Source organism: Barbus barbus (genome assembly GCF_936440315.1).
Source record: "Barbus barbus genome assembly, chromosome: 27".
Classification (NCBI taxonomy): Eukaryota; Metazoa; Chordata; class Actinopteri; order Cypriniformes; family Cyprinidae; genus Barbus; species Barbus barbus.
The window spans coordinates 13,170,606-13,192,423 of NC_136755.1; the positions used below are offsets into that span (position 1 = coordinate 13,170,606).

General features: G+C 39.1%; 1 protein-coding gene across 1 annotated transcript in view; it reads left to right on the forward strand.

The window, feature by feature from the left end:
* The first annotated feature begins 205 nt into the window (after positions 1 to 205).
* LOC306847316 (angiopoietin-2-like) overlaps positions 206 to 21,818 on the forward strand; it is a 28,261-nt gene continuing 6,648 nt past the window's right edge. Inside the window, exons 1-7 of the mRNA XM_079381203.1 lie at positions 206 to 984; positions 5,957 to 6,103; positions 7,737 to 7,858; positions 10,327 to 10,559; positions 10,777 to 10,901; positions 13,816 to 13,917; positions 15,763 to 15,929. Coding sequence (XP_079237329.1) covers positions 703 to 984; positions 5,957 to 6,103; positions 7,737 to 7,858; positions 10,327 to 10,559; positions 10,777 to 10,901; positions 13,816 to 13,917; positions 15,763 to 15,929 — 1,178 coding nt within the window. The 5' untranslated portion in view covers positions 206 to 702. The remainder of the gene's footprint in view (positions 985 to 5,956; positions 6,104 to 7,736; positions 7,859 to 10,326; positions 10,560 to 10,776; positions 10,902 to 13,815; positions 13,918 to 15,762; positions 15,930 to 21,818) is intronic.

Genomic DNA, 21,818 nt, shown 5'->3' on the forward strand with positions numbered 1-21,818 from the left:
AGAACGTGAGAGAAGGAGGGGGTTAATGAAAAGAGAATGTTCTCTGTTTGGGGTTTTCATGGTGGTTGCTGTGGGCATTTTTGCAGCTTCCATCTGAAAATCCTGAGAAAGGGAAGGGGGGAGTTTGTAAGAGATGGAGAGAGAGAGAGGGAAAATGAAGGAGGGGGGTGAGTGATTATGTGTCAAAAGAAGGGATTTTAGATTCAGTCTTTAAAAAGCTCTGGCACTGAGTTCAGAAGTTCCCAAACTCAAAACTTCCAAACCCAGACAGTCGCAATGAGTGAGTAAGGACGGTACAAAGCCAGAGAGGGAAACTGAAAAACATTTCAGAGGGTAAATAAACAGAGAGGATGTTTCTGGTTCTGAGCTGTGCTGAGTGCAAAGTAAGCGAGGAATAGGAAACAATCTTCCCCTCCAGGTTGTCGCCTGGACTGTGTTGCTTTTAAATCTACTGCATTTTTTGGCAAACAGCACTACAAGTGTGCTGTTGTGGAATTAGATCTCCCTGGAACAACTCATCCAAGCAGAGAAAAAAGAAAAAAGAAAGAAGCCTGGAAGCAGAACTTGAACTCCGAACTTCAGAAAAGTTTGGATAAGTGCAAATCCGAGCGAAGCGCTCTCGTCCGACCTGCTTCTAGGAGTGCCCACGCGATTTCATCCTTCCCTGGATTAAATCTTTCCTACCGTCAGCATTTTCCTGGGATGGGTTGGCTGCTGTGTCTGTGTTACCTGGCAGCAGCAGTGGCTGTGGCAATTGGCTCGGAAAGACGACAGCACCAGGTGCAGCATGGCCCCTGCCGCTACACTTTTATCCTTCCAGAGGTGGAGCAGTGCCGGCCTGTGGGGGACTTCCAGGTGACTAACTCCCTCCAGCGGGACTCACCCTCGGCCCCAGAGTCGCCCCACGCTGAACCCTCCTGGCAGGAAAGGAAGCTGGAGACCCTAGAGAGTGCCACGGAGAACAATACACAGTGGCTGCAGAAGGTATAGTGAATTAGCTTCATCCACCTAAACCTCATTCTGTCGGTTTCGCTCTCATCTTTGTTTTGCAAATTATTATTATTTATTTTAACATAATTATTAATTATTTCTCAAATTATTCATCCCGCTCATTTACAGCTAGAAAAATTTGCTAAATACTAAAATGAAAAAAAAAAAATAGGGTTTTCCAAATGGAGGTTCGTGAGGGAATTGCGGGTGTTCATGGGTTGATGAAAAACAATTAATTAAGTCAAAATAAAATGTTAAGTAAATCTAATATAATTTTTCACCAAGATGCTGCAGCTCCATATTAAAAATAAATAAATAAATGAAAACAATTAAAAGAATAAGCTTACTAAAAAATATTAAATATTTGATCTGTTTACTTGCATGCCATGTGTTCATTAACTGACATCTGAGAGCCGTGAATATACAAATGTGTCATTAAATGATTGAAATAATACTTTTAATTTTCAAGGGGGACTTCAATATTTTACATCTAAGGGGATCGGCATAGTGTGGGAACCCCTGTGCTAAATGATAACTAACAAGATAAGCTAGCAAGATAAATAGGCTTATTAACTTTTAAAAGGAAGTAGAAAACACTATAATTTTTGTTGACGTCAAAGGCTGTACATGCAATCAAACTTTATGGTATTATGCTACAAGGAAGGAAATACAACCCAGACTAACATGGTTTGTGTAGACCACAATGTATTCGTCTTGTGAATTACAGGCAGCCAAGCATGAAACTGTTGAAATTTAGACATTTAGAAACCAAACTGTAAATATTTGTGCTGTTCAGACTACATCATGGATAATTTTGGAGTTCTTAGAAATATTCATTTTTAGTGTTCGATTGTAAGGAGATTTTGTTTACTTTCATACGATAAATAATTTTGATGCTTTGCTGGGTCGTCTAATGTGAATTCTGCATTCTGAAGCCAAACCACTTGCGAACAAGTTTATGTGCATTATTTATGCTTGTGCACTATAGATGTGTCCCAATCTGCATTACACATTATACTCTCAAGGTTATTGAATTTGGGAAGGAGAGAGAAAGAGAGAGGTAAATCTTGAACATGTTTAAGCAAGATTTCCTGAATGTGTAGATCTTTTCAAGTTTTGTCAGTTTGTCAGTATCAGTTTTAAAACACGGATTTGGCCTCCATTAAGAGCCAGATCCATTTCTCTCTGTCATATTTTCAGAGCATAAAACAGCAGCATTGATTCTGCTGTGTATAAAGAAGTCTATCTATTTCTACTTGATCTAACCCCTCTAAATAACTTTTGCTGATGTAATCGAATGAAATCAGGTTGATACTACAGTTAAATTTATTCATTTAGCAGGTCCTTTTATCCAAAGCTTGAATAAAAGTATTCCTCTCATATCATCTAATATATTGACGTTGATAAGTCTATTTAACTTCCCTCCATTTTTTTAGGTTTCCTGATAAACATGGTTACAGTGTGCTTCTGGCTAACATGATTCAAGCTTATCTCAGAAACATTCAGTTTGACAGGGATATTGCTGTTTATAAAGATACCAACAGTTAAAACCTGCAGATTATTGTTTGGAAATTTGAGATAATGTTGTTTTTCAGTGAAGGCCTTTTAAACTCTGATAATATTATGGTACAGTCATTTCCTACGGTAATTCAAATCAATTGCGCATTTGGAGTCAGTTTATCTATGTGCCATTTGCACTACGTTTCAAAGAGAAGGTCATTACTTCTCACATCACAAATTGCAGATTCTGTTATTTAGGTCCTCTAAAACACCCAGTACTTTTAATATATGACTGTTCAATGTTAAAAAAAAACACGTTACATGTCCCAGCTTTGGCCTGCTCTGTTTGTCACCCAGACTATGGGCTGTCTGGAAAGTCTGTCTCGTTATTCATCCCTCCTATTGGTTTGCTCCATAAATATGGAGACGGAGTGGGCTTAGTATCATACATGCATAACAGAAATGTTCCTGCATGCCAAAGGATTACAAAAGGGTCAAAAACACTCATGAGTTGGCTCACTTTTAATTTTACAGGCCATACATCTGGCATAAGATGTATTTAACTGACAGTAGAAGGTATAGGGGGGAAAAAAGTGAAGTATCTACTATATCTCAGAAACAGCGGTCCAGACAGACCCTCCTGACATGCCTATATGCATGCTTTCACCAGCGGACAAAATGTTGTATAAATTATTATTCCACTCCCTCTCCGGTCATTGAGTGCAGTGCTCGGTAGGAGCTGCAGCTTCCTGAGCATTGGTGAGCGTTGACCTCTAGCCCGCTGCTGAGTGGATTGTACTGGGTTTTCAACACCACAGACGATCTGCTTTGCATATGCATTACTAGACTTTCCGGCCAGAAGCCACACATGAAACGGTGTATTTGTATCACACACCAAACTACCACATGATTAACTGACCCCTAGGGTCTTTGAGAACCCCCTAAAGAAAACATGAGCTAATCCTGGATGTTCTTCAATGAAATTCCAACGAGGGGACAAGCATGCCGAATTACATGTCCAAGTTCCTGATTTCTGTTGAGTCACATTCATCCTGTGGGTGGTCAATAAGAGGTGTTTCTGCTGTTATAGGTTAAATGTATGAGAAGTTTTGATCAAAACAAAGTACCTTCTCCAAATTTTAGGTCTTCAACTAAGCAGCTTGCAGCTTATCTTTCCTGGTCTTTTTGCAATTCATATTAGACTTATATGACAGATGTGGTTCTTTAAGCCAACGTGGTAAAAGAATGAGCTTACATTTTTGCAAGTGTTGGGGAAGCTATTTTTAAACTTTAGCCTTCAAAAGTAATTTAAAGTGGGAAAACTACAGTCAAGACATGCTTTAGGAAGAATTACTGAGAAAAAGTACTTAATTTAAGTTCTTTAAGAGGGCATTTAAGATCTCAATTAGGATCATAGTTGAAAAAATAAATCTGCAAGATATATAACTGGGTAGAAAACAACGATGAAGATCCATTTTGAATGCTGATGTGTGTGTGTGTGTATTCCACGGACAATCAGATGGCACAAATTTCATGAATGGTTTGAGTACAGAATGTGATTCATACATAGGTGTAAAACTAAACAAACCTATTATGAACATAGCAATTAACACAAATCCTCTTGCCCCAAAATGTTTATCCAGACACTATTCAGAAAAGAGAGAACAGCAAACAAGAAAAATCACAACAAGCTTATTGTGTCATAGTACTGGCACAACAAACCAAAAAACCTTTATATTTTTTTATTTTAGAGGTGAATAAATCACCTTTCTTCCCGGCGAGAACACGTCTTGATGTGAAATATACTCAGGCAGTTGCAGTTTCTTGGCTTCCTAACATCCGTTCTTAACAATGGGTTCTAATCCAAAATAATCTTCTATGACAGATACGCTACCTGCTTGTGCAGCCTTTGTCTCAGTTTAAAGCAGCCAAGATGCACTGACATGTCCTGCTAAAAAAAGATAGGAAAAACAAAAAGCGTGAGAGACAGACAGACAAGATATAGAACCATAGAAAAAGTGAAATAAAGGAATAGTTCACCGCAAAATCTGTTCCAATGAAGAAACAAACTCATCTACATCTTGGATGGCCTGAGGGTGAGTACATTTTATTTCTTTATTTTTTAGCAAATTTTCATTTGGGGACCTATTCCTTTAAAGAATTACTTCAAACCCAAAATGAAAGGTTATCATTTTCCAAACCTGAATGCATTTTTTTTTATTTCAATGATAATTCCATGGCTTTAAATCTACTAAAAAGTAATATAAAAGCAGTCATACTAATACTAAATATGGCACCATTAGTGCATGTTGAATGTCAGTAACCACAAACGTCATTCATTCACGTGTTTCAAAAACCAAATGTCATAATGTCAAAACTACTTTTGTAGTTTGTTTCTGGATCTTGACAGTGTGTGATCACTATGTATGCTATGTAAGATGTATGTCAATATTATCTACCAAACCTTTTTGTGTGTACAAAAAAGTTCAGTCTTGCACAATAAAATAATTCTTGCTCAACTGTCCTTGAGTAAACCCATCTATTGTTTTCAGTAAAGCTTCACAGAGAGCCTGGAGTGTTATTGTTTGGCCCAATTTTATAATAAATCAAATTTTCCAGGAAATGGAAAAATACAAATGGACTCGGCCACTTTTTAATTCAGTTCCATTTTTATGACTCGTTATTTAACTCAATTAAAACCCTTTGAATGTTCATTACTGAAAGTGGCAGAACAGCAATATTAAAGGTGATTTAATCAATGCTTCTTCAGTTTGCCTTGGAAAAATGTTGAAATTATATGGATGAGGGTGTATTTGTATTGCCTCATTAGAATTGTACAGTGTGCTCTGATGTCCATTTGTCTGAAGGGAGTCAAGCACTGTCAGTAGGATTGATTGTACAGTACTTGTTTTAGCGTTGATTTCTGACCATGCATTTCATATTGTTTGTTTTTGTGCTGTTTTGGCCTGTTGGCAAACTTCTCAAGAACTTTTCAAGATTATATAACTTTATTAGTAAAGGCTAATGCACACTGCACTGACAGATGCCAACAACCACCGACAGATTATGTGCACCCCTGTATATAGTTTATTAATACACATTTAAGAGATTGTAATAACGTAATGAAGCAAAATTTAAATTGGCTCTAAACATTACTGTACAAAATTACTTAACCCCTAAAAGTGACATTTTATAGAGAATCTTTTATTCTTTATAACCTCCAATAAACAATGCCTCTAATGAGTGCTTTCAAACTTCCCCTCTCTACTGCATTCTTGGCCCATTCCCATGTAAATTATTACAGTCTCTGGGGGGTTGAATAATTTTGATTGCAACTGTATACATATCCATAAACAATAGGCTTTTAAGTTAGTATGCTTTAATACTGCCTATGCAAGCTTATGATCTCTTAGTAATTGGAGATGTTGGTGTATGTTAGTTGAAGTGTCTTGTGTCATGTTTACAGCTGGAGAGCTATATACAGGAGAACGTGCGATCAGAGATGGAGCGGAATGTCATTCACACTCAGACAGCCACCATGCTGGAGATCGGAACCAATCTTCTAAGCCAATCAGCAGAAAACACACGCAAACTGACAGATGTAGAGACGCAGGTGAGGCTGATCAAATGAGACTGACTGCATCCAGACAACCAAAAAAAAAAAAAAAAAAATTGCACCTCTTCTCTAACTTCAGCTTCTGTTTGTCTTTGCTGTGAAATGCTTTTTCTCTAATTGCTTAAACCACATTATGAAGACAAGCAGCCATGAAAAGTGGGCTCTTCTGATACCGTCATTTGTCCAAAATTCTCTATTATAATAAGCAAACTGCCCAATAATTTGCATTGGTGGCTCACAATCGAATTCAATTCTTGGAGCTCAATGGCTGAGAATTTTTTATCTTGTGCAGTGAGTTCACAAAATGAGGCCTCAGTGCATCACATTTGACACTCAAAGCACTGCTGCCCATTTTGGATAGTGTGTGTGTGTGTGTTTGTGTGTGTGTGTGTGTGTGTGTGTATGCTTGTGTGCATGCGTGCGTGTGTGCGTGTTTGTTTTTTGACTCATCTGAACTCATGGCCAACAGAAGCAGGGTTAAGTGGCCATGCAGAGTAGTGTTGGAAAAGAATCAGAGAGACTGTGAAAATAGCCCAACTAAAACAGCCATAGTGTTTATCCTCTCAAAGAGTGATTGTTTCACACTGCTATGTTTTGCCTTCATTTTTTCACCGTCAGCAGTTCACTGAACATCATAGAGCAGCCTGAAAAAATATTGGGCTGATTTTGTCAGGGTTTGATTTTGTCAGTGTTTGAGCTGCTTGAAAAAACATGTAGTTGTTTGAAGAAACTGGCATGATGGGATAATCACTGCTGATCTATGTGTGACTTTTGGAGTGTTTGGATCACTTGATTATGGCTTCACAAACTTAAAGAAACAGTTCATCCAGAAATTAACCATCTGTCATTATTTTCTAACCCTCATGTCATTCCAAATCCATAACTTTCTTTCTTCTGTGGTGCACAAAAGGAGAGATTTTGAAGTCTTTTTATGCAGCTACAATGAATAGGACCTGTCCAATTTGTGAACATTCTTTCGAGTTGAATCGTTTCAATAAATCAAAAGATTTGGTCACAATGGTTTACAGCTTATTTAAGGGGATGGTTTGCGAGTAAATACATGAATGTTTCAAAGTTCCTAACACAAAACTATCATATGGTTTGGAATATAGTGCATGAGACTAATGGGCTTTTTTAAATGACATTTTTAAGGTGAATTTGCATCCTCATTGAAGCTTGAAAGCTTCAGTCTGCATATATTGTAATTGAATGGAAAAGTGTGACCAGTTCAGTCTATGGATTATTCCTTCTTGTGTTCTGTGGAAGAAAGAAAGCAATTTGGATTTGTAACAACAAAGGTAATGACAGAATTAAAATTTTTGGGTGAACTATTACTTTAACCCTGATTAAAGCTCATTAACATACTGTATTTGTTTCCAGCAATGCTCCTTCAAACACTGTTCTCAGATAAAGTTGGCAAACCTAATGTTGCAGGGAAACATCTGGTACTCCTTCAATACTTAACTACCGGGTTTTCTTGGAAAAAAAGTGAAATCCTATACATTTGAATTCAAGCAGAGATGAAAACCATAGAAGTTGGACAAGAAAAGCGCCATCATTCTCCCATGTCTTTGAATATTTTAAAGATAATCTCTCTTTCTGCTTGTCTGTCATGTGGGCCTGTTTGCAGGTGCTGAACCAAACCAGTCGTCTGGAGATCCAGCTGCTGGAATACTCTCTGAGCACCAACCGTCTGGAGAAGCAGCTCTTAGAGCAAACCCAGGAGGTCTCCCGCCTCAATAACAAAAACAGGTGAGTCGTCTGGAAATGTGCAGCGTCTCAGTCACACCTTCCTGTACATGAACGCTGTCTCTAAAGTTGCTACAATGTGTATTTTTGATACAAAGGCAAACGGGTTTCAAGATGCAAAAAACCTGTGATATTATACCTCTGAAGTTGTTCATACATACAAGTTTGTTCAAAAAGATTAAAATGTGTTCTATACATCACACAGTAATAACTATGCATATTAATTAGATAATGTTGCCTCTTTAAAGCTTTCTTTTTATTGTTTTAAAAAATAAATAAAATCAAATTCACTGGACCCCATGTCCTCCTGTATTTAACTCTAGTATTAAACATTGATTTACATTCATGGAGCATATCAAATATAGTAAACAGAAACTAAAACATGCTTGCTTGATGTATAAGAACCAATGAAGTTTGTTCTTGTGCATCAAGCAAGTGCATTTGAGCTTCTGTTTACAATATCTGATATGCTCTATGTATGTACTTTGATCAATGTTTATAGGCAATTAAAAGACTGTATCTTGGTAGAATGGACTTTCAATGGAGGGACAGAATTCTATTAGGTTTCTTTAAAAATATCTTTATTTGTGTTTTGAAAATGAACAAGAGTGAGTTAATGTTTAAAGAGCACTGTCTCCATTTACATATCCTCATGTTATTCCAAACCTGTGTACATTTCTTTCTTGTGTGTAGCACAAAAGAAGAATGATGGTAAGCAAGAAGTTTCAGTTCCTGTTGACTTCCATTGTATTTTTTGTCCATAAAGTGGAAGTCAATGGGAAACAAAAGGTTTGGTAACCAACATTCCTCAAAATATCTCCTTTTTTGTGCTACAAAAGAAAGACAATTATACAGGTTATGAAACAACATGAGGGTGAGTAAAGGATGACAGAATTTTCATTTTTGGCTGAACTATCCCTTTAATATCAGCTGTAAACAGGCCCAAAATCTTCTCGTCTTCCTGTTTATTCCAGGTGTTTACTGTTTTATGTTACTGGAAATACGTTATAAAACAAGCATCACCTGTTTCACATCTCTTTTATGACTTGATGATTACATTCAAATAAACAATGATGCTGCAGAGCAGCAAGCACCTTTGACACAAAAAACAGCACTCTTTTACAGTAAATTGGCTGTCAAGAGCCAGTAATAAAGGAAATGCATTTTCATATTTCACTGTTGGTCTTTAGGGAAGAATGGCTCAGTAATTATGCATCTTTCTGCTAACCCAAATTAAAATATGCAAGCTTTTTGTGGAAACTTAAACTTTCTGTCTGAAAATGGGACACTAAGATCAGGAGTGAAATATCATTGGATTTTATTTTGAGACAAGCTGCTTTACAATAAAGCTGCAGCTTAACAACAGCATTGTTTCATGTCCACAAATGTAGATAACTTAAAAACAATTTAGTGTATTTTCAGAAAACATGACAAGGTGTAGTCAAGTGCAGAGCTCTTTGAAAGGATGCATGTTGGAAGAACAGAAACAGCAAGCAAAGAGAGATTTAGGGAATGTTTCTTTCAACTAGCTGGAAGTAGTTTGTTCAGTCTATGTGGGTGGATCGTTTCAATAAAAAACTGCTGCAAAATCATTAGTCGGTCTCATAAAGATCAGGCCTGTGGGATTTATTGTCTTTATTTGGGGCTTGGTACGGTGCCAGCTCACACAGCGTGTCAGAGTGTTGATTTTGATTTTGATAGAGAAGCCCAGGCAACAACACCATCTGTGAATGGCAGCGGTATCCAGGTGTTTACAGGTCTACCAGCCTCTCAGGCTCACAGAGGTGTGTGATGTGGAATCTGAGAGGCTTGTTCAAGGGTGTCATCTGTGCTTTTTATACATACATTTTAAATGTTGATATGATGTGTTACGGCAGTGGTTCCCAACCACGTTCCTGGAGACCCCCCAACACTGCACATTTTGTATCTCTCCTTTGTCTGACACACCCATTTCAGGTCTTGGAGTCTCTACTAATGAGCTGATGATCTGAATCAGGTGTGTTTGATTAAGGAGACAAGGAAAACGTACAGTGTTGGGGGGCCTCCAGGAACATGGTTGGGAATCACTGTGTTACAGCATCTACAGAAAACATGAGAATGAGATCACTCTGAATAACCTGAGGTGCAACAATTTAATTATCTTATGCAGTTTAGTGTTCATTTGGTGATACAATTGTATACTAAAGGTCAACAAACAAGAAGTTAATATTGAGAAACTCACATTTTAGACACTGAATGAATCAATGTTGAATGAATTGATTGAGTGAAGTACTGTGATTCACTAAAGTGGTTTAACTTCTAAATTAATCAGTTGGTGCATACTGTCTGAGTAGGTTATCAAAGTATGTTAACAACTTATGTTCTATATAGTAACAAAGTGTGTAGTGTAATTAAAGGGATACTCCACCCCAAAATGAAAATTTTGTCATTAATCACTTACCCCCCTGTCATTCCAAATTCATTCTTCTCAGCTATCTGGAACAGCGTTTTGGTGCCATGGAGGCCAGGCACAGCAGAGAGCTTCACGCCATCCAGCAGGAGAAACAACAGCTGTTGGAGCTGCTGGACAGACAGAATCACCTGGTCAGCTTGCTGGAGGGAGAACTGGCCAGCTCCACTCGTAACAGCACACTGCTTCAACAACAGCAGGCCACACTCACTGACACAGTGCAGCAGCTACTGGCTATGGTCACTCACTGTAACGGTTAGTGCTAAATTCACATTATCAAAGGCTAAGCTGCATACGACCAGCTCAGTGGGAACAAAAGAGTCTCTCTAAACTGGGTAACTGCTTAAATTCCCAAAAGTGGTCTGTCAAGCAATTTTCCAAGATTGCGGTGTAAATCAATATTGATTAAACCAATCAAAATAGGACCTGGGTATACTTTTATATCTTTTTGTGTGTATCTGTGTGTTTCCAGATATTTCCGCTCCAGCTGAAAAGGAGATGTTGAAGTTCAGAGACTGTGCTGAGATATTCAAATCTGGAGTTACAGAAAGTGGGATATACAGCATTCATCTTCCTAACTCCACCCAGAAAACTAAGGTTTGCAGTTTGTAACCATTTTTTTTAAGTATCACTTTGATGGAATTCCAGGTAACACTTTAGTGTAGGGACCAGTTCTCTCTATTAACTAGTTGCTTATTAGTATGCCTATTATTAACATATTGGCTGTGTATTAGTACTTATAAAGCACACATTCTGCATTCCATATTCTACATCTCTAATCCTACCAAATACTTAAACTTAACAACTACCTTACTAACTATTAATAAGCAGCAAATTAGGAGTTTACTGAGGCAAAAGTTATAGTTAATGGTTTGTTAATAGCGAGAATTGGATCTTAAAATAAAGTGTGACCAAATTATATTTATATATTCTAAAAAACAAAAAAAAAAAAAACTATGCATACAAAACAAAACCATTTTTGTAAAGCAAAGAAATCTTGGCATGTATCTCGATTACTGAAGAAACTGAGCGCTCCTGACATTTAGTTGTTTGTGTTATTTTTGAGGGCTAAATTATAATGTGGAAGGACAAAATGTTTTAATATACTGCAATTTCAGTACATCTTTGAAAAAAGGCTAAGATGAAAATGTCACGTGGATCAAAAAAGCAAATCAAGAAATAAGAGAAATATTTCCTTCGGGCCAATTCTCAGTGCATCTAACTGTGAATATGCGCCCGTATTTATTTCAAAATCTTGCCTTACTGAACTACAAGAAAACCTCTAAAGGTTTGTTTTGGCTTTGACTTCCAGAGTCAAATATAATTTCTGGCAGGCTCTTGGGGTGATGAACATTTTAAAAATGTGGCTAAAAATTGTTTTTGTTATTCATTATTTTACTGTGCACTCATTCGTCTTCCCCTCCATTTCCTGTGGGTATAGGAGCCAGGTGTTTGGCAAAGATTCGGGAGCTTCCTGCCAACACAGGGTTTAATGCAGAAAGTGAGAGTGAGCTGGTATATGTAGTATCACCACCCTTTCATTCTGTGCCACCCCTCAGAGAAGCACACTGGGTGGCTCTTTTCATTTAGAGTTCAAATTGCTCCTTTTTTCAACCACACTTTGTTTGCACAAAGATACAAATCAACATATTTATGAGGGATATTGATCAGTGCTGAATGAAGTTTATTGATAACAAATGGTTCCTTTGGAAAATCTTGACCGGTGATGCTCATTTATTAAAACATCACTGTGAACGTTTCAAATAGGTTTTTGCTGCCGGAGACAAGCTAAAGTTTTAGAAGAAGAAAAGACTCCCTTACATCTGTTATGCAAATAGAAGGATATGTTGTGCCGAATAAGAATGAAATCAATACTGCCCTAAAAGCAACCTCTCTACAGATGTCATTAATGCGAGTGCTTTGTCTTAAAACCCTGATTAGCCGTTTAAAGTTTCATGATGGACAGTCTCATGTGTTGCTAAATGAGCTGGTCCCGCCAAGGGATGGAAATGTACGTTATCCCACTTTTTGTTTTTGCCAAGAAGAACTTATTGCTTTTTGCCTTCTCCTTAAGCTTAATTCTTCTCAAAAACAGCTGGGAAAATTGGAGAAAATCATAGAGAGGATATTTACTTGGAAGGCTTTCACTTGACACCCACAGGCTAGAAATATTTAATATTTCAGAATAAAATCCTTTACGGGATTTGTTTTAATTAGTTTTGATGGATTCGGATGATGGAATTCAATGAGTTGGCCTTTTATTATTTTATTTTGCTTCTCGTAGCTCATACTCATTTGCTGTTTTTGCCACAAAACAGTAAATTATTAAGTTGTTTTGTGTTCAATACCAAATCATTGGCTAGTAAAAGGTTCAGTGGAATCGCAAATAAGCACTGAGTGTATGTTCAAGTGTTTAATTTTCACCGAGACCAGTGTGCTCATGTCACAAAAATGTCTACATGAGAAGTTGTTTGTACTGTATGGTTAAAATTGGTACAATTCATCATTGGCAAGTTTATTTCACAGTGGTTAACCAAATTCAAAAGCTAAATACAAACCCAACAGAGTACTCATATAGCCTGAATACCTACCATCTGTGGACAGGAACAGAATGTCCTGCTTTGGAGGTCCAAATGTGGTGGTTTGTGATCCAGTCTCGTCCTTTTTTTTGTTTTATGGATTTTGTGATGACTATTCATATTCTACAATTTCAGTTATCAGTTAGTTTATTTTGTCAGTGTAACCCACAGAGATAAGAAAGATCCTTATTCAAAACATCATGAGTTGAGATATGTGCTTTGTGACATATCCTGGGAAATTACAGTAGTTTGAGCAGTCAAATATCAAATCTGCCTCTTATTTTCTGAACAGTGTGAGTATTTACCAAATTTGGACTAAAATGAAGTGAAGTGTGAAGTGACATACGGCCAAGTATGGTGACCCATACTCAGAATTCGTGCTCTGTATTTAACCCATCCAACGTGCACACACACAGCAGTTAACACACACACACACCGTGAACACACACCCGGAGCAGTGGGCAGCCATTTATGCTGCGGCGCCCGGGGAGCAGTTGGGGGTTCGGTGCCTTGCTCAAGGGCACCTCAGTCGTGGTATTGAGGGTGGAGAGAGTGCTGGACATTCACTCCCCCCACCTACAATCCCTGCCGGCCCGAGACTCGAACCCACAACCTTTGGATTACGAGTCCGACTCTCTAACCATTAGGCCACGACTTCCCAATATAAAATATATTTATATATATAAAAATATAAAATATTACTGTAATAATGAAATTATGGAAATTAACTTAATAAAATATAGCACCTGCAAAGAGTCTCAAAGCATTTTTGTTTTGTCATAAATATTATCTGAAAAGAATAGGAAAGTTTCATTTACTTCCCTAGGTAGCTCATTCAAGTGTTATCTCTCACTCTCTATCGTTAAAAGTATAACATGACACAATATATTTATATTGCATGTATGTGTTTCTGTATGGTTGTTTCTGACCAGGTATTCTGTGACATGAAAACTAAAGAGGGAGGTTGGACTGTCTTTCAGCATCGCTATGATGGATCGGTCGATTTTAACCGTGGCTGGAATGATTACAAACTGGTAGGAACAACTTGTCCAATGCCAATTGGAGCGTTTTCCACATTTAATCCATTTAACTGTATATGTAAGCTACAGCTTTAGGAGCAAGTGTGGTAACTTTCCACAGTTTGGCTTCAAATTCTCTTAAATGCAATCTCTGATCATTTGTTTCATCACAGACATCTGCATTAAGTAGGTCTTCATATATCTGATATCTTGAGAAATATTGAAATAAAAAACCCAGCTGGTAAATTCCACAATATCAGTCATGTTTTGGAAAAATGCACATTTTGCTATGCATCATATCTGACAAGGTGAACATTGCAAAGTACCTACCTGAAGGAATTTGATTTTGTGCCATCATTAAAGATTGATTAAAAATATTTTGCTTTAGTCAGTGAAGTATGATCACTCCTTTAATGAAGACATACTGTGTAATTTACATGTGGGCCTGTCTATCCCTTATTGAGATTTCTTGATTTATGCACACGTCTGCTACCATTAATCTGAGGCGGCTAACATTTAAAACACATATTTAAACTGCACTGATGGAGAAAGTCTAACTCATGTATGGTGTCTGACGTGTTTAGCCATAGAATACGGATGCGTTGGTGACCCCATTTACCTTTCTTTAAGGAAGAGAATTCTGATTGTCCGTCTCTGCATTCCCATGTCTCCCTATGTTGTTACACCTGCATTCCCTCCCTATCTGGGAGGATAAGTATATATTCATTTGGTCACAGGGTTATTTGAAGAGGAAAGATAAGAAAAGACATTAGAATTTAAGTAGGATGTCATCATCCATTATTTAAAACAAGTAATAGAATATGAGGAGAGCGCATATAGTTAGTAATGCTCGCTTTAAAATAAGTGTTTTCTACCTGTAAAAGTAACAACTCCCTGGAGATCTGATTTGTTTGGAAACTATTTTCAAATAGTTTTAAATTCAAAAACAGTGGTAATTCATCTCACCCGGGCCACTTCAACAGACAAATTGCTATGGCTGCTCTGGGAGTGTGTCAGAACTGCACAAGTTTTGTTTTCTCGTTTCCTTGTTGTTTTCCAAGAAAAATGTTTTTACAAGTGAATGATAAATATTTGGCCCCAGATGGAGCGTGGGAGTGGGGAGCCCCTGTAGATTGTTGATAACGTGTGCATTGAAGCATCTGAATGCCCAACTGCACTACCACATCTCACAGTGTTCAAATGTGCCGTCTCATTTGCTGGTCCAAACAGATGGAAATGCAGCATTTTCCTGTGTTTACAGGAGGTCTTGTGAAATGTTTACTAGTATGTGAAAAGGAACTCCAGCATTGTTGAAGCATCTTTCTGCTATCAGTGTAAATAATTATGTAATACTTATAAAATAATAATTTCAGACATAATTATTCATAGTTATCTGTTTTACAGAATACAAAAATACTGGTAATGTACCTCACACTCTTAGTATTGGTTATAATAATACATCACATCCTATCTGGCAGTCACATACAGTCTAGCCGCAAAAATTAGAATATTTCATCACACTCTAAGCTTATAGTTGGATCTAAAAATGATACATTCACAAATAATATGAACTACACACCTCCCGTAAAGTGTAAATAATGATTTTTCAAAGTTAAAAAAATAATAATAATTATCATATGAGTACATTTTAAAAGAAAATATAATTAAATTCTTTGTACTTAAACATTTAGTAAAATTTACCAGCAATTTGAGTGAAAATAGTTTCTTAGTCAATTTTTTCAGTGTATCCTCTCCACTGGAAAGGAATGACTTCAGGCTGTTTGTCGGAGATTGTTAAAATGAGATGTATGTCAAGCAGATAAAGCAACTTTTTTTGTCTTTTCTTCACATATGACGTAGGGATTTGGAGATCCACCAGGAGAACACTGGTTAGGAAATGATGCCATCCACCTTCTTACAACATCAAAAGACTACACACTCCAGGTTCACCTCAAAGACGCAGAGGGACAGCAGGCTTATTCTCAATATGACCATTTCTACATTGACGGAGAGGATAAGAAATACAGGTACCAAAATGTTCCTTGTTCTCTTGACTCAAGATGTTGTGATGCATACAAATGGGCGTCACTTTTCTTACAAAAGTTGTGGGAACAATTTGGGGGGTGCACAGTGAAGGTTTGCAATTGGAAATGCTTAGCTCATGAATGTTTATATAATTAGGTTATGTGCAAGTAATATAATGTTTTATTTTTACTTTGATAAATAGTCTCTGTGATGTATTGATATGGTCTATTGGCTTTTCCTAAAAACTACTTAAAAATCTTTTAACCAACTTCAATAGCACATTGAGTGGCTGTTTTACACAATTATTTGAGGGACCAATCATTTTTCCAATCATTTCTGTTTATTTCAAGTTAACTTGGGCTCAGATATGATTGGTCTAATGGCAGTGTTTTTGCTTTTAGTATGAGGGGTTCCAATATATAACCTTTTATTTGAGTAAACCAAAATCAGCAAAAGAAAAACATTTGGTTGTATTTTGTTTTGTGATTTGCCTGGAACGGATAACAAGCAGTGGAAAGTGAAAGGGAGGTGGCAGAGCAGTGTGTGGTAGAGAACATTCCCGCCAAATGCTTTCCTCCACTGATCGCAACTGCAACAATCACTCAACAAAACATTAAAAATGATGAATTCCAGCGCCATACTCATTATAATACCCTTTCACAAATTGAACACTCCTGTTCAGCATTTGAAGATGCTCCCTACACATTAGCATCCCAGATGTGAGCTATTTCATAAAGTGCTAGGGATAAAATCGGCCATGGCGGACACAATATACCAGTCTCAATCGTAAATGGTGCCTATGTGGATACAAGTGACCCTGGAAAAACAAATTAGCAGAAGATAAAATCTCCAGTATTTGGGGTTTTTCATCACAGCCGTGTTTTATTCTGTGTGTTAGTCAAAGCCAGACTGAACTGAACTGGTGGGAGTAATGCAGTTTATTTTTATACATTGTCTGTCATTTAGAATATATTCAGTATCTAATTGTTCAGATTTCAGATTCTGATTAAGACTTGATTTGCATTCAGATTTGCAACGTGAATCACATTTTAAGCGTATTATTGACACATTTAATTTCTTTTTTTGGCTTGTTTTTGTCATTTTCCTGGGATAAGAGACACTTGTGTGATTATGTCCAAAGGTCAATCATTTTGACCTTTGGACATAATCACACAAGTGTCTCTTATCCCAGGAAAATGCTACATTTAGGGTAAACCAGCATTTCTCCCAGCATCATTATTGGTTCTGGTCTGCCGATCCCAGGAGCAGATCTGCCTACAAAAGAAAAACGGGGCAAACAATTTCAAGCATGATGCTTTGCCAGAAAACTGCCGAGTTAAACAAATCTCACACCTCTCTTAAGGGATGCAATTAAACATGCATCATTGCTTGTGGGCATACTTAAACAGTGAATGAACCTGAACCAGAAATATTAAATTTAACTCAAAATAAATTATTTGGAATACAGCTATCGAATGGGAGAGTGTTGTAGCAGTGGCATTAGATGGAAAAGCCAATGTGTGTTTGTGTGTGTGTAAACAGGTAGAGAATAGCTGAACACTTGCCAAATCCCACCATGTTTGTTTTCTAGTTTACCTCATATGGTAAGTGTGCGTTTTATTAGCGCGCTGAGAATACTGGCATGGTCTCGAGGGTGTTGGGCCCGTTTGGGACTAACCAGCCAAGCAACCTATGGTGCAAAAAGGTTTTCATGCCAACACAATCTCCTGCAGTTCCTAGCTGTGTGGTCCTTTCTCTGGCACAGTGTGTTCGCAATTCTTCCTGGTGAGACATCATTAATGAGTCTTAGAGCTTTGTGAAATAAGAAAGAGGAAAAGATAAATCACTTAGGAATATCTTATACAGGCTCGCAGCCGGTCCAAATACTGGGGTTAACAGTGGATGTAATAGATGTAGACGCTTTCATCTGATTATGTAAAAAGAAAAAAGAAAACAGTGTTTGTTAAAGTGATCCTTTGTGTATAGTATTTAAGTTAATTTATCTAAAACAGGATATGTGTCAGGGCTGATTAAGCAAGCTAATGCTGGAACTCGACATACAAGAAGTGGCAAAAAAGAGAAGGTGGTAGTATCAAAGCTTCCTGGCACACTTTTAGCCATAGGCTACCATAGACCTAAGACCGCATGATAGGAAAGTTTATGCAAATATTTATTGTACAAGTATTGATTTTCAGGGGGTTACATACCCAGCGGACCATGAGGGTGCTATAGGGGTCAGTAAAGAAAAGAACATAACAAATGTTTAAACGGAGAAATTTTACACTTTTATCCGTTAAATGAGCTCATTTCAAATTTGATGCCTGCTACAGGTCTCAAAAAAGTTGGCACGGGGGCAACAAAGGGCTGAAAAAGCAAGACATGTTGAAAAGATTCAGCTGGGAGAACATCTAGCAACTAATTAAGTTAATTGACATCAGGTCTGTAACAAGATTAGCTATTAAAGGGATGTCTTAGAGAGACAGAGTCTCTCAGAAGTAAAGATGGGCAGAGGCTCTCCAATCTGTGAAAGAGTGCTTAAAAACAACTTTCCTCAACGTCAAATTGCAAAGGCTTTGCAAATCTCATCATCTACTGTGCATAACATCATCAAAAGATTCAGAGAAACTGGAGAAATCTCTTTGTGTTAGGGACAAGGCCTAAGACCTTTGTTGGATGCCCGTGGTCTTCGGGCCCTCAGACGACACTGCATCACTCATCAGCATGATTCTGTTATTGACATTACTAAATGGGCCCAGGAATACTTCCGGAAACCACTGTCGGTAAACACAATCCGTTGTGCCATTTGCAGATGCCAACTAAAGCTCTATCATGCAAAAAGGAAGCCATATGTGAACATGGTCCAGAAGTGCCTTCATGTCCTGAGGGCCAAGGCTCATTTAAAATGGACTGTTTCAAAGTGGAAAAGTGTTCTATGGTCAGACGAGTCCAAATTTGACATTCTTGTTGAAAATCATGGATGCCGTGTCCTCCGGTCTAAAGAGGAGGGAGACCTTCCAGCGTGTTATCAGCGTTTAGTTCAAAAGCCAGCATCTCTGATGGTGTGGGGGTGCATAAGTGCATACGGTATGGGCAGCTTGCATGTTTTAAAAGGCACTATGAATGCTGAAAGGTATATAAAGGTTTTAGAGCAACATATGCTCCCCTCCAGATGACATCTATTTCAGAGAAGGCCTTGTGTATTTCAGCAGGACAATGCAAAACCACATACTGCAGCTATTACAACAGCATGGCTTCGTAGTAAAAGAGTCCGGGTGCTGAATTAGCCTGCCTGCAGTCAATCTTTCACCTATAGAGAACATTTGGCGCATCATTAAACAAAAAATACATCAAAGACAACCACAAACTCTTCAGCAGCTGGAAACCTATATCAGGTAAGAATGGGACCAAATTCCAACACCAAAACTCCAGAAACTCATAACATCGATGCCCAGATGTCTTCAAACTGTTTTGAAAAGAATAGGAGATGCTACACCATGGTAAACATGCCCCAGTGCCAACTATTTTGAGACCTGTAGCAGGCATCAAATTTGAAATGAGCTCATTTTGTCCATTAAATTGTTACATTTCTCAGTTTAAACATTTGTTATGCTCTCTATGTTCTATTGTTCATGTGATTTGAAATTCTTTTAGTTTTAATTTTATTCAAAGAAAAATAAATTACAAAGAGGTCCCAACATTTCTGGAATTCGGTTTGTACATCTGAAATGATTACGGTTTCATTCTACACTTGTCACTGGTTTAAGATCAATTAAATTATTTTATTTGAATTAGACAAATTAGAAGAAAAAACAAAAAAAACATTGTAAACTTAAAAAAATCCAGATAATATTTTAAATATAAAATGTATATTTTTACACCATAATCTTTATACATATACATGAAAATATCACTCAAAGGTTTGGCGGAGGTATGTTTTTTTTTAAATGTGTTTTTGAAAGAAGTCTCTTTATTTCAGTAAAACAGTAATATTCGGAATAATTATTACAATTTAAAATAACAGTTTTCCATTTTATATATATACAGTGGGGCAAATAAGTATTTGATACTTTTTGATACTGTGGCGGGAGGAGCCAACGACAGACACAGTGGGCGTGGCGTCAAGCCTCGGAGAGGTTTTTATTAAACAATATATCAAAATAAAGTGTCCAGAAGGGGAAAAGTGTCCAAAATAAACAGGGATCTGGTGTCCTCGTCGTGCTGCAGGGCTGTGTAGGAGGGCAGTGTTCAGGAGGGAAGGGTCCAGGGAAGGGGCGGAGTCCGGTGGCCGCACGCGCTCCCCTCTCGGGGCCGGGAGCGAGTGGCGGCGGCGTCTCTTGCGCGGCTTCGTCCATCTTCGGAAATCCCGGCGCTTCTGGGGGATTCGGCGGCCCGGCATCCTGGCCCGTCAGCCGCCTAACGGGTGCGGCAGTCCTCCTCGACGCTCCCTTCCTGGACCCACGAGGACACCAGATCCCTGTTTATTTTGGACACTTTTCCCCTTCTGGACACTTTATTTTGATATATTGTTTAATAAAAACCTCTCCGAGGTTTGACGCCACGCCCACTGTGTCTGTCGTTGGCTCCTCCCGCCACAGTGGTGGAGAATGCGGGCCGGCGGAGCCTAGACAGCGCAGTTGGGCAACATCTGATGACGTCATCCCCTCTCGCTCACAAAAAGCCGTGGAACCCGCACGGGGACAGAGGAACGTCGGGGACAGCCTCCCAGCCACCGAAGGGGTAAGTGACGTTCTTTCTATTGGTCATTTACCCTGTGGCTGGTTGAGGCTGACAACTAATACCCGGTTTCTCTGTCCCGGTTCCGGCGCGGTGCGAGAGGGAGAGTTGCCCGGAGAGGAATTCCTGCCCCGCCCACTCCGACCGCTGGAGCCTGGTTGAGGAAGGTAGCACTCCCGCGTGGGCGGCGACCCTCGGACGGGGATGTCGCTTGGGGGGGGGGATGTGACGAGTCGGCTGCCTCCCCCCCTGTCCATCATCACCACCCCGTCCCGTATTCGCCGCCCTTCACCAGGCTCACGACAGGAGTGGGTGTGTGAGAGAGGAGGGGCGCTGAAACAGCCAGGGCTGGCGGCGTGTGATGAGGCGCACCTGACGTGAATAGAGCCTCATCACCGCCGCCGTTAAATGCCGAACGCGCCTCTCCTCGGGAGACCGGTCTCTCCCCGTGCATGCACGCTGGTGTCCTCGTGGGTCCAGGAAGGGAGCGTCGAGGAGGACTGCCGCACCCGTTAGGCGGCTGACGGGCCAGGATGCCGGGCCGCCGAATCCCCCAGAAGCGCCGGGATTTCCGAAGATGGACGAAGCCGCGCAAGAGACGCCGCCGCCACTCGCTCCCGGCCCCGAGAGGGGAGCGCGCGCGGCCACCGGACTCCGCCCCTTCCCTGGACCCTTCCCTCCTGAACACTGCCCTCCTGCACAGCCCCGCAGCACGACGAGGACACCAGATCCCTGTTTATTTTGGACACTTTTCCCCCTCTGGACACTTTATTTTGATATATTGTTTAATAAAAACCTCTCCGAGGCTTGACGCCACGCCCACTGTGTCTGTCGTTGGCTCCTCCCGCCACAATACCAATTTTTCCCACTTACAAAGAATGGAGAGATCTGTAATTTTCATCGTAGGTACACCTCAACTGTGAGAGACAGAATATATATAAAAAAATATTTTACAATAGGAAAATAGAACTTAATATTTGGTACAGAAACCTGTGTTTACAATTACAGAGGTCAGACGTTTCCTGTAGTTCTTGACCAGGTTTGCACACACTGCAGCAGGGATTTTGGCCCACTCCTCCATACAGGTCTTCTCCAGATGTTTCAGGTTTTGGGGCTATCGCTGGGCAACACGGAGTTTCAGCTCCCTCCATAGATTT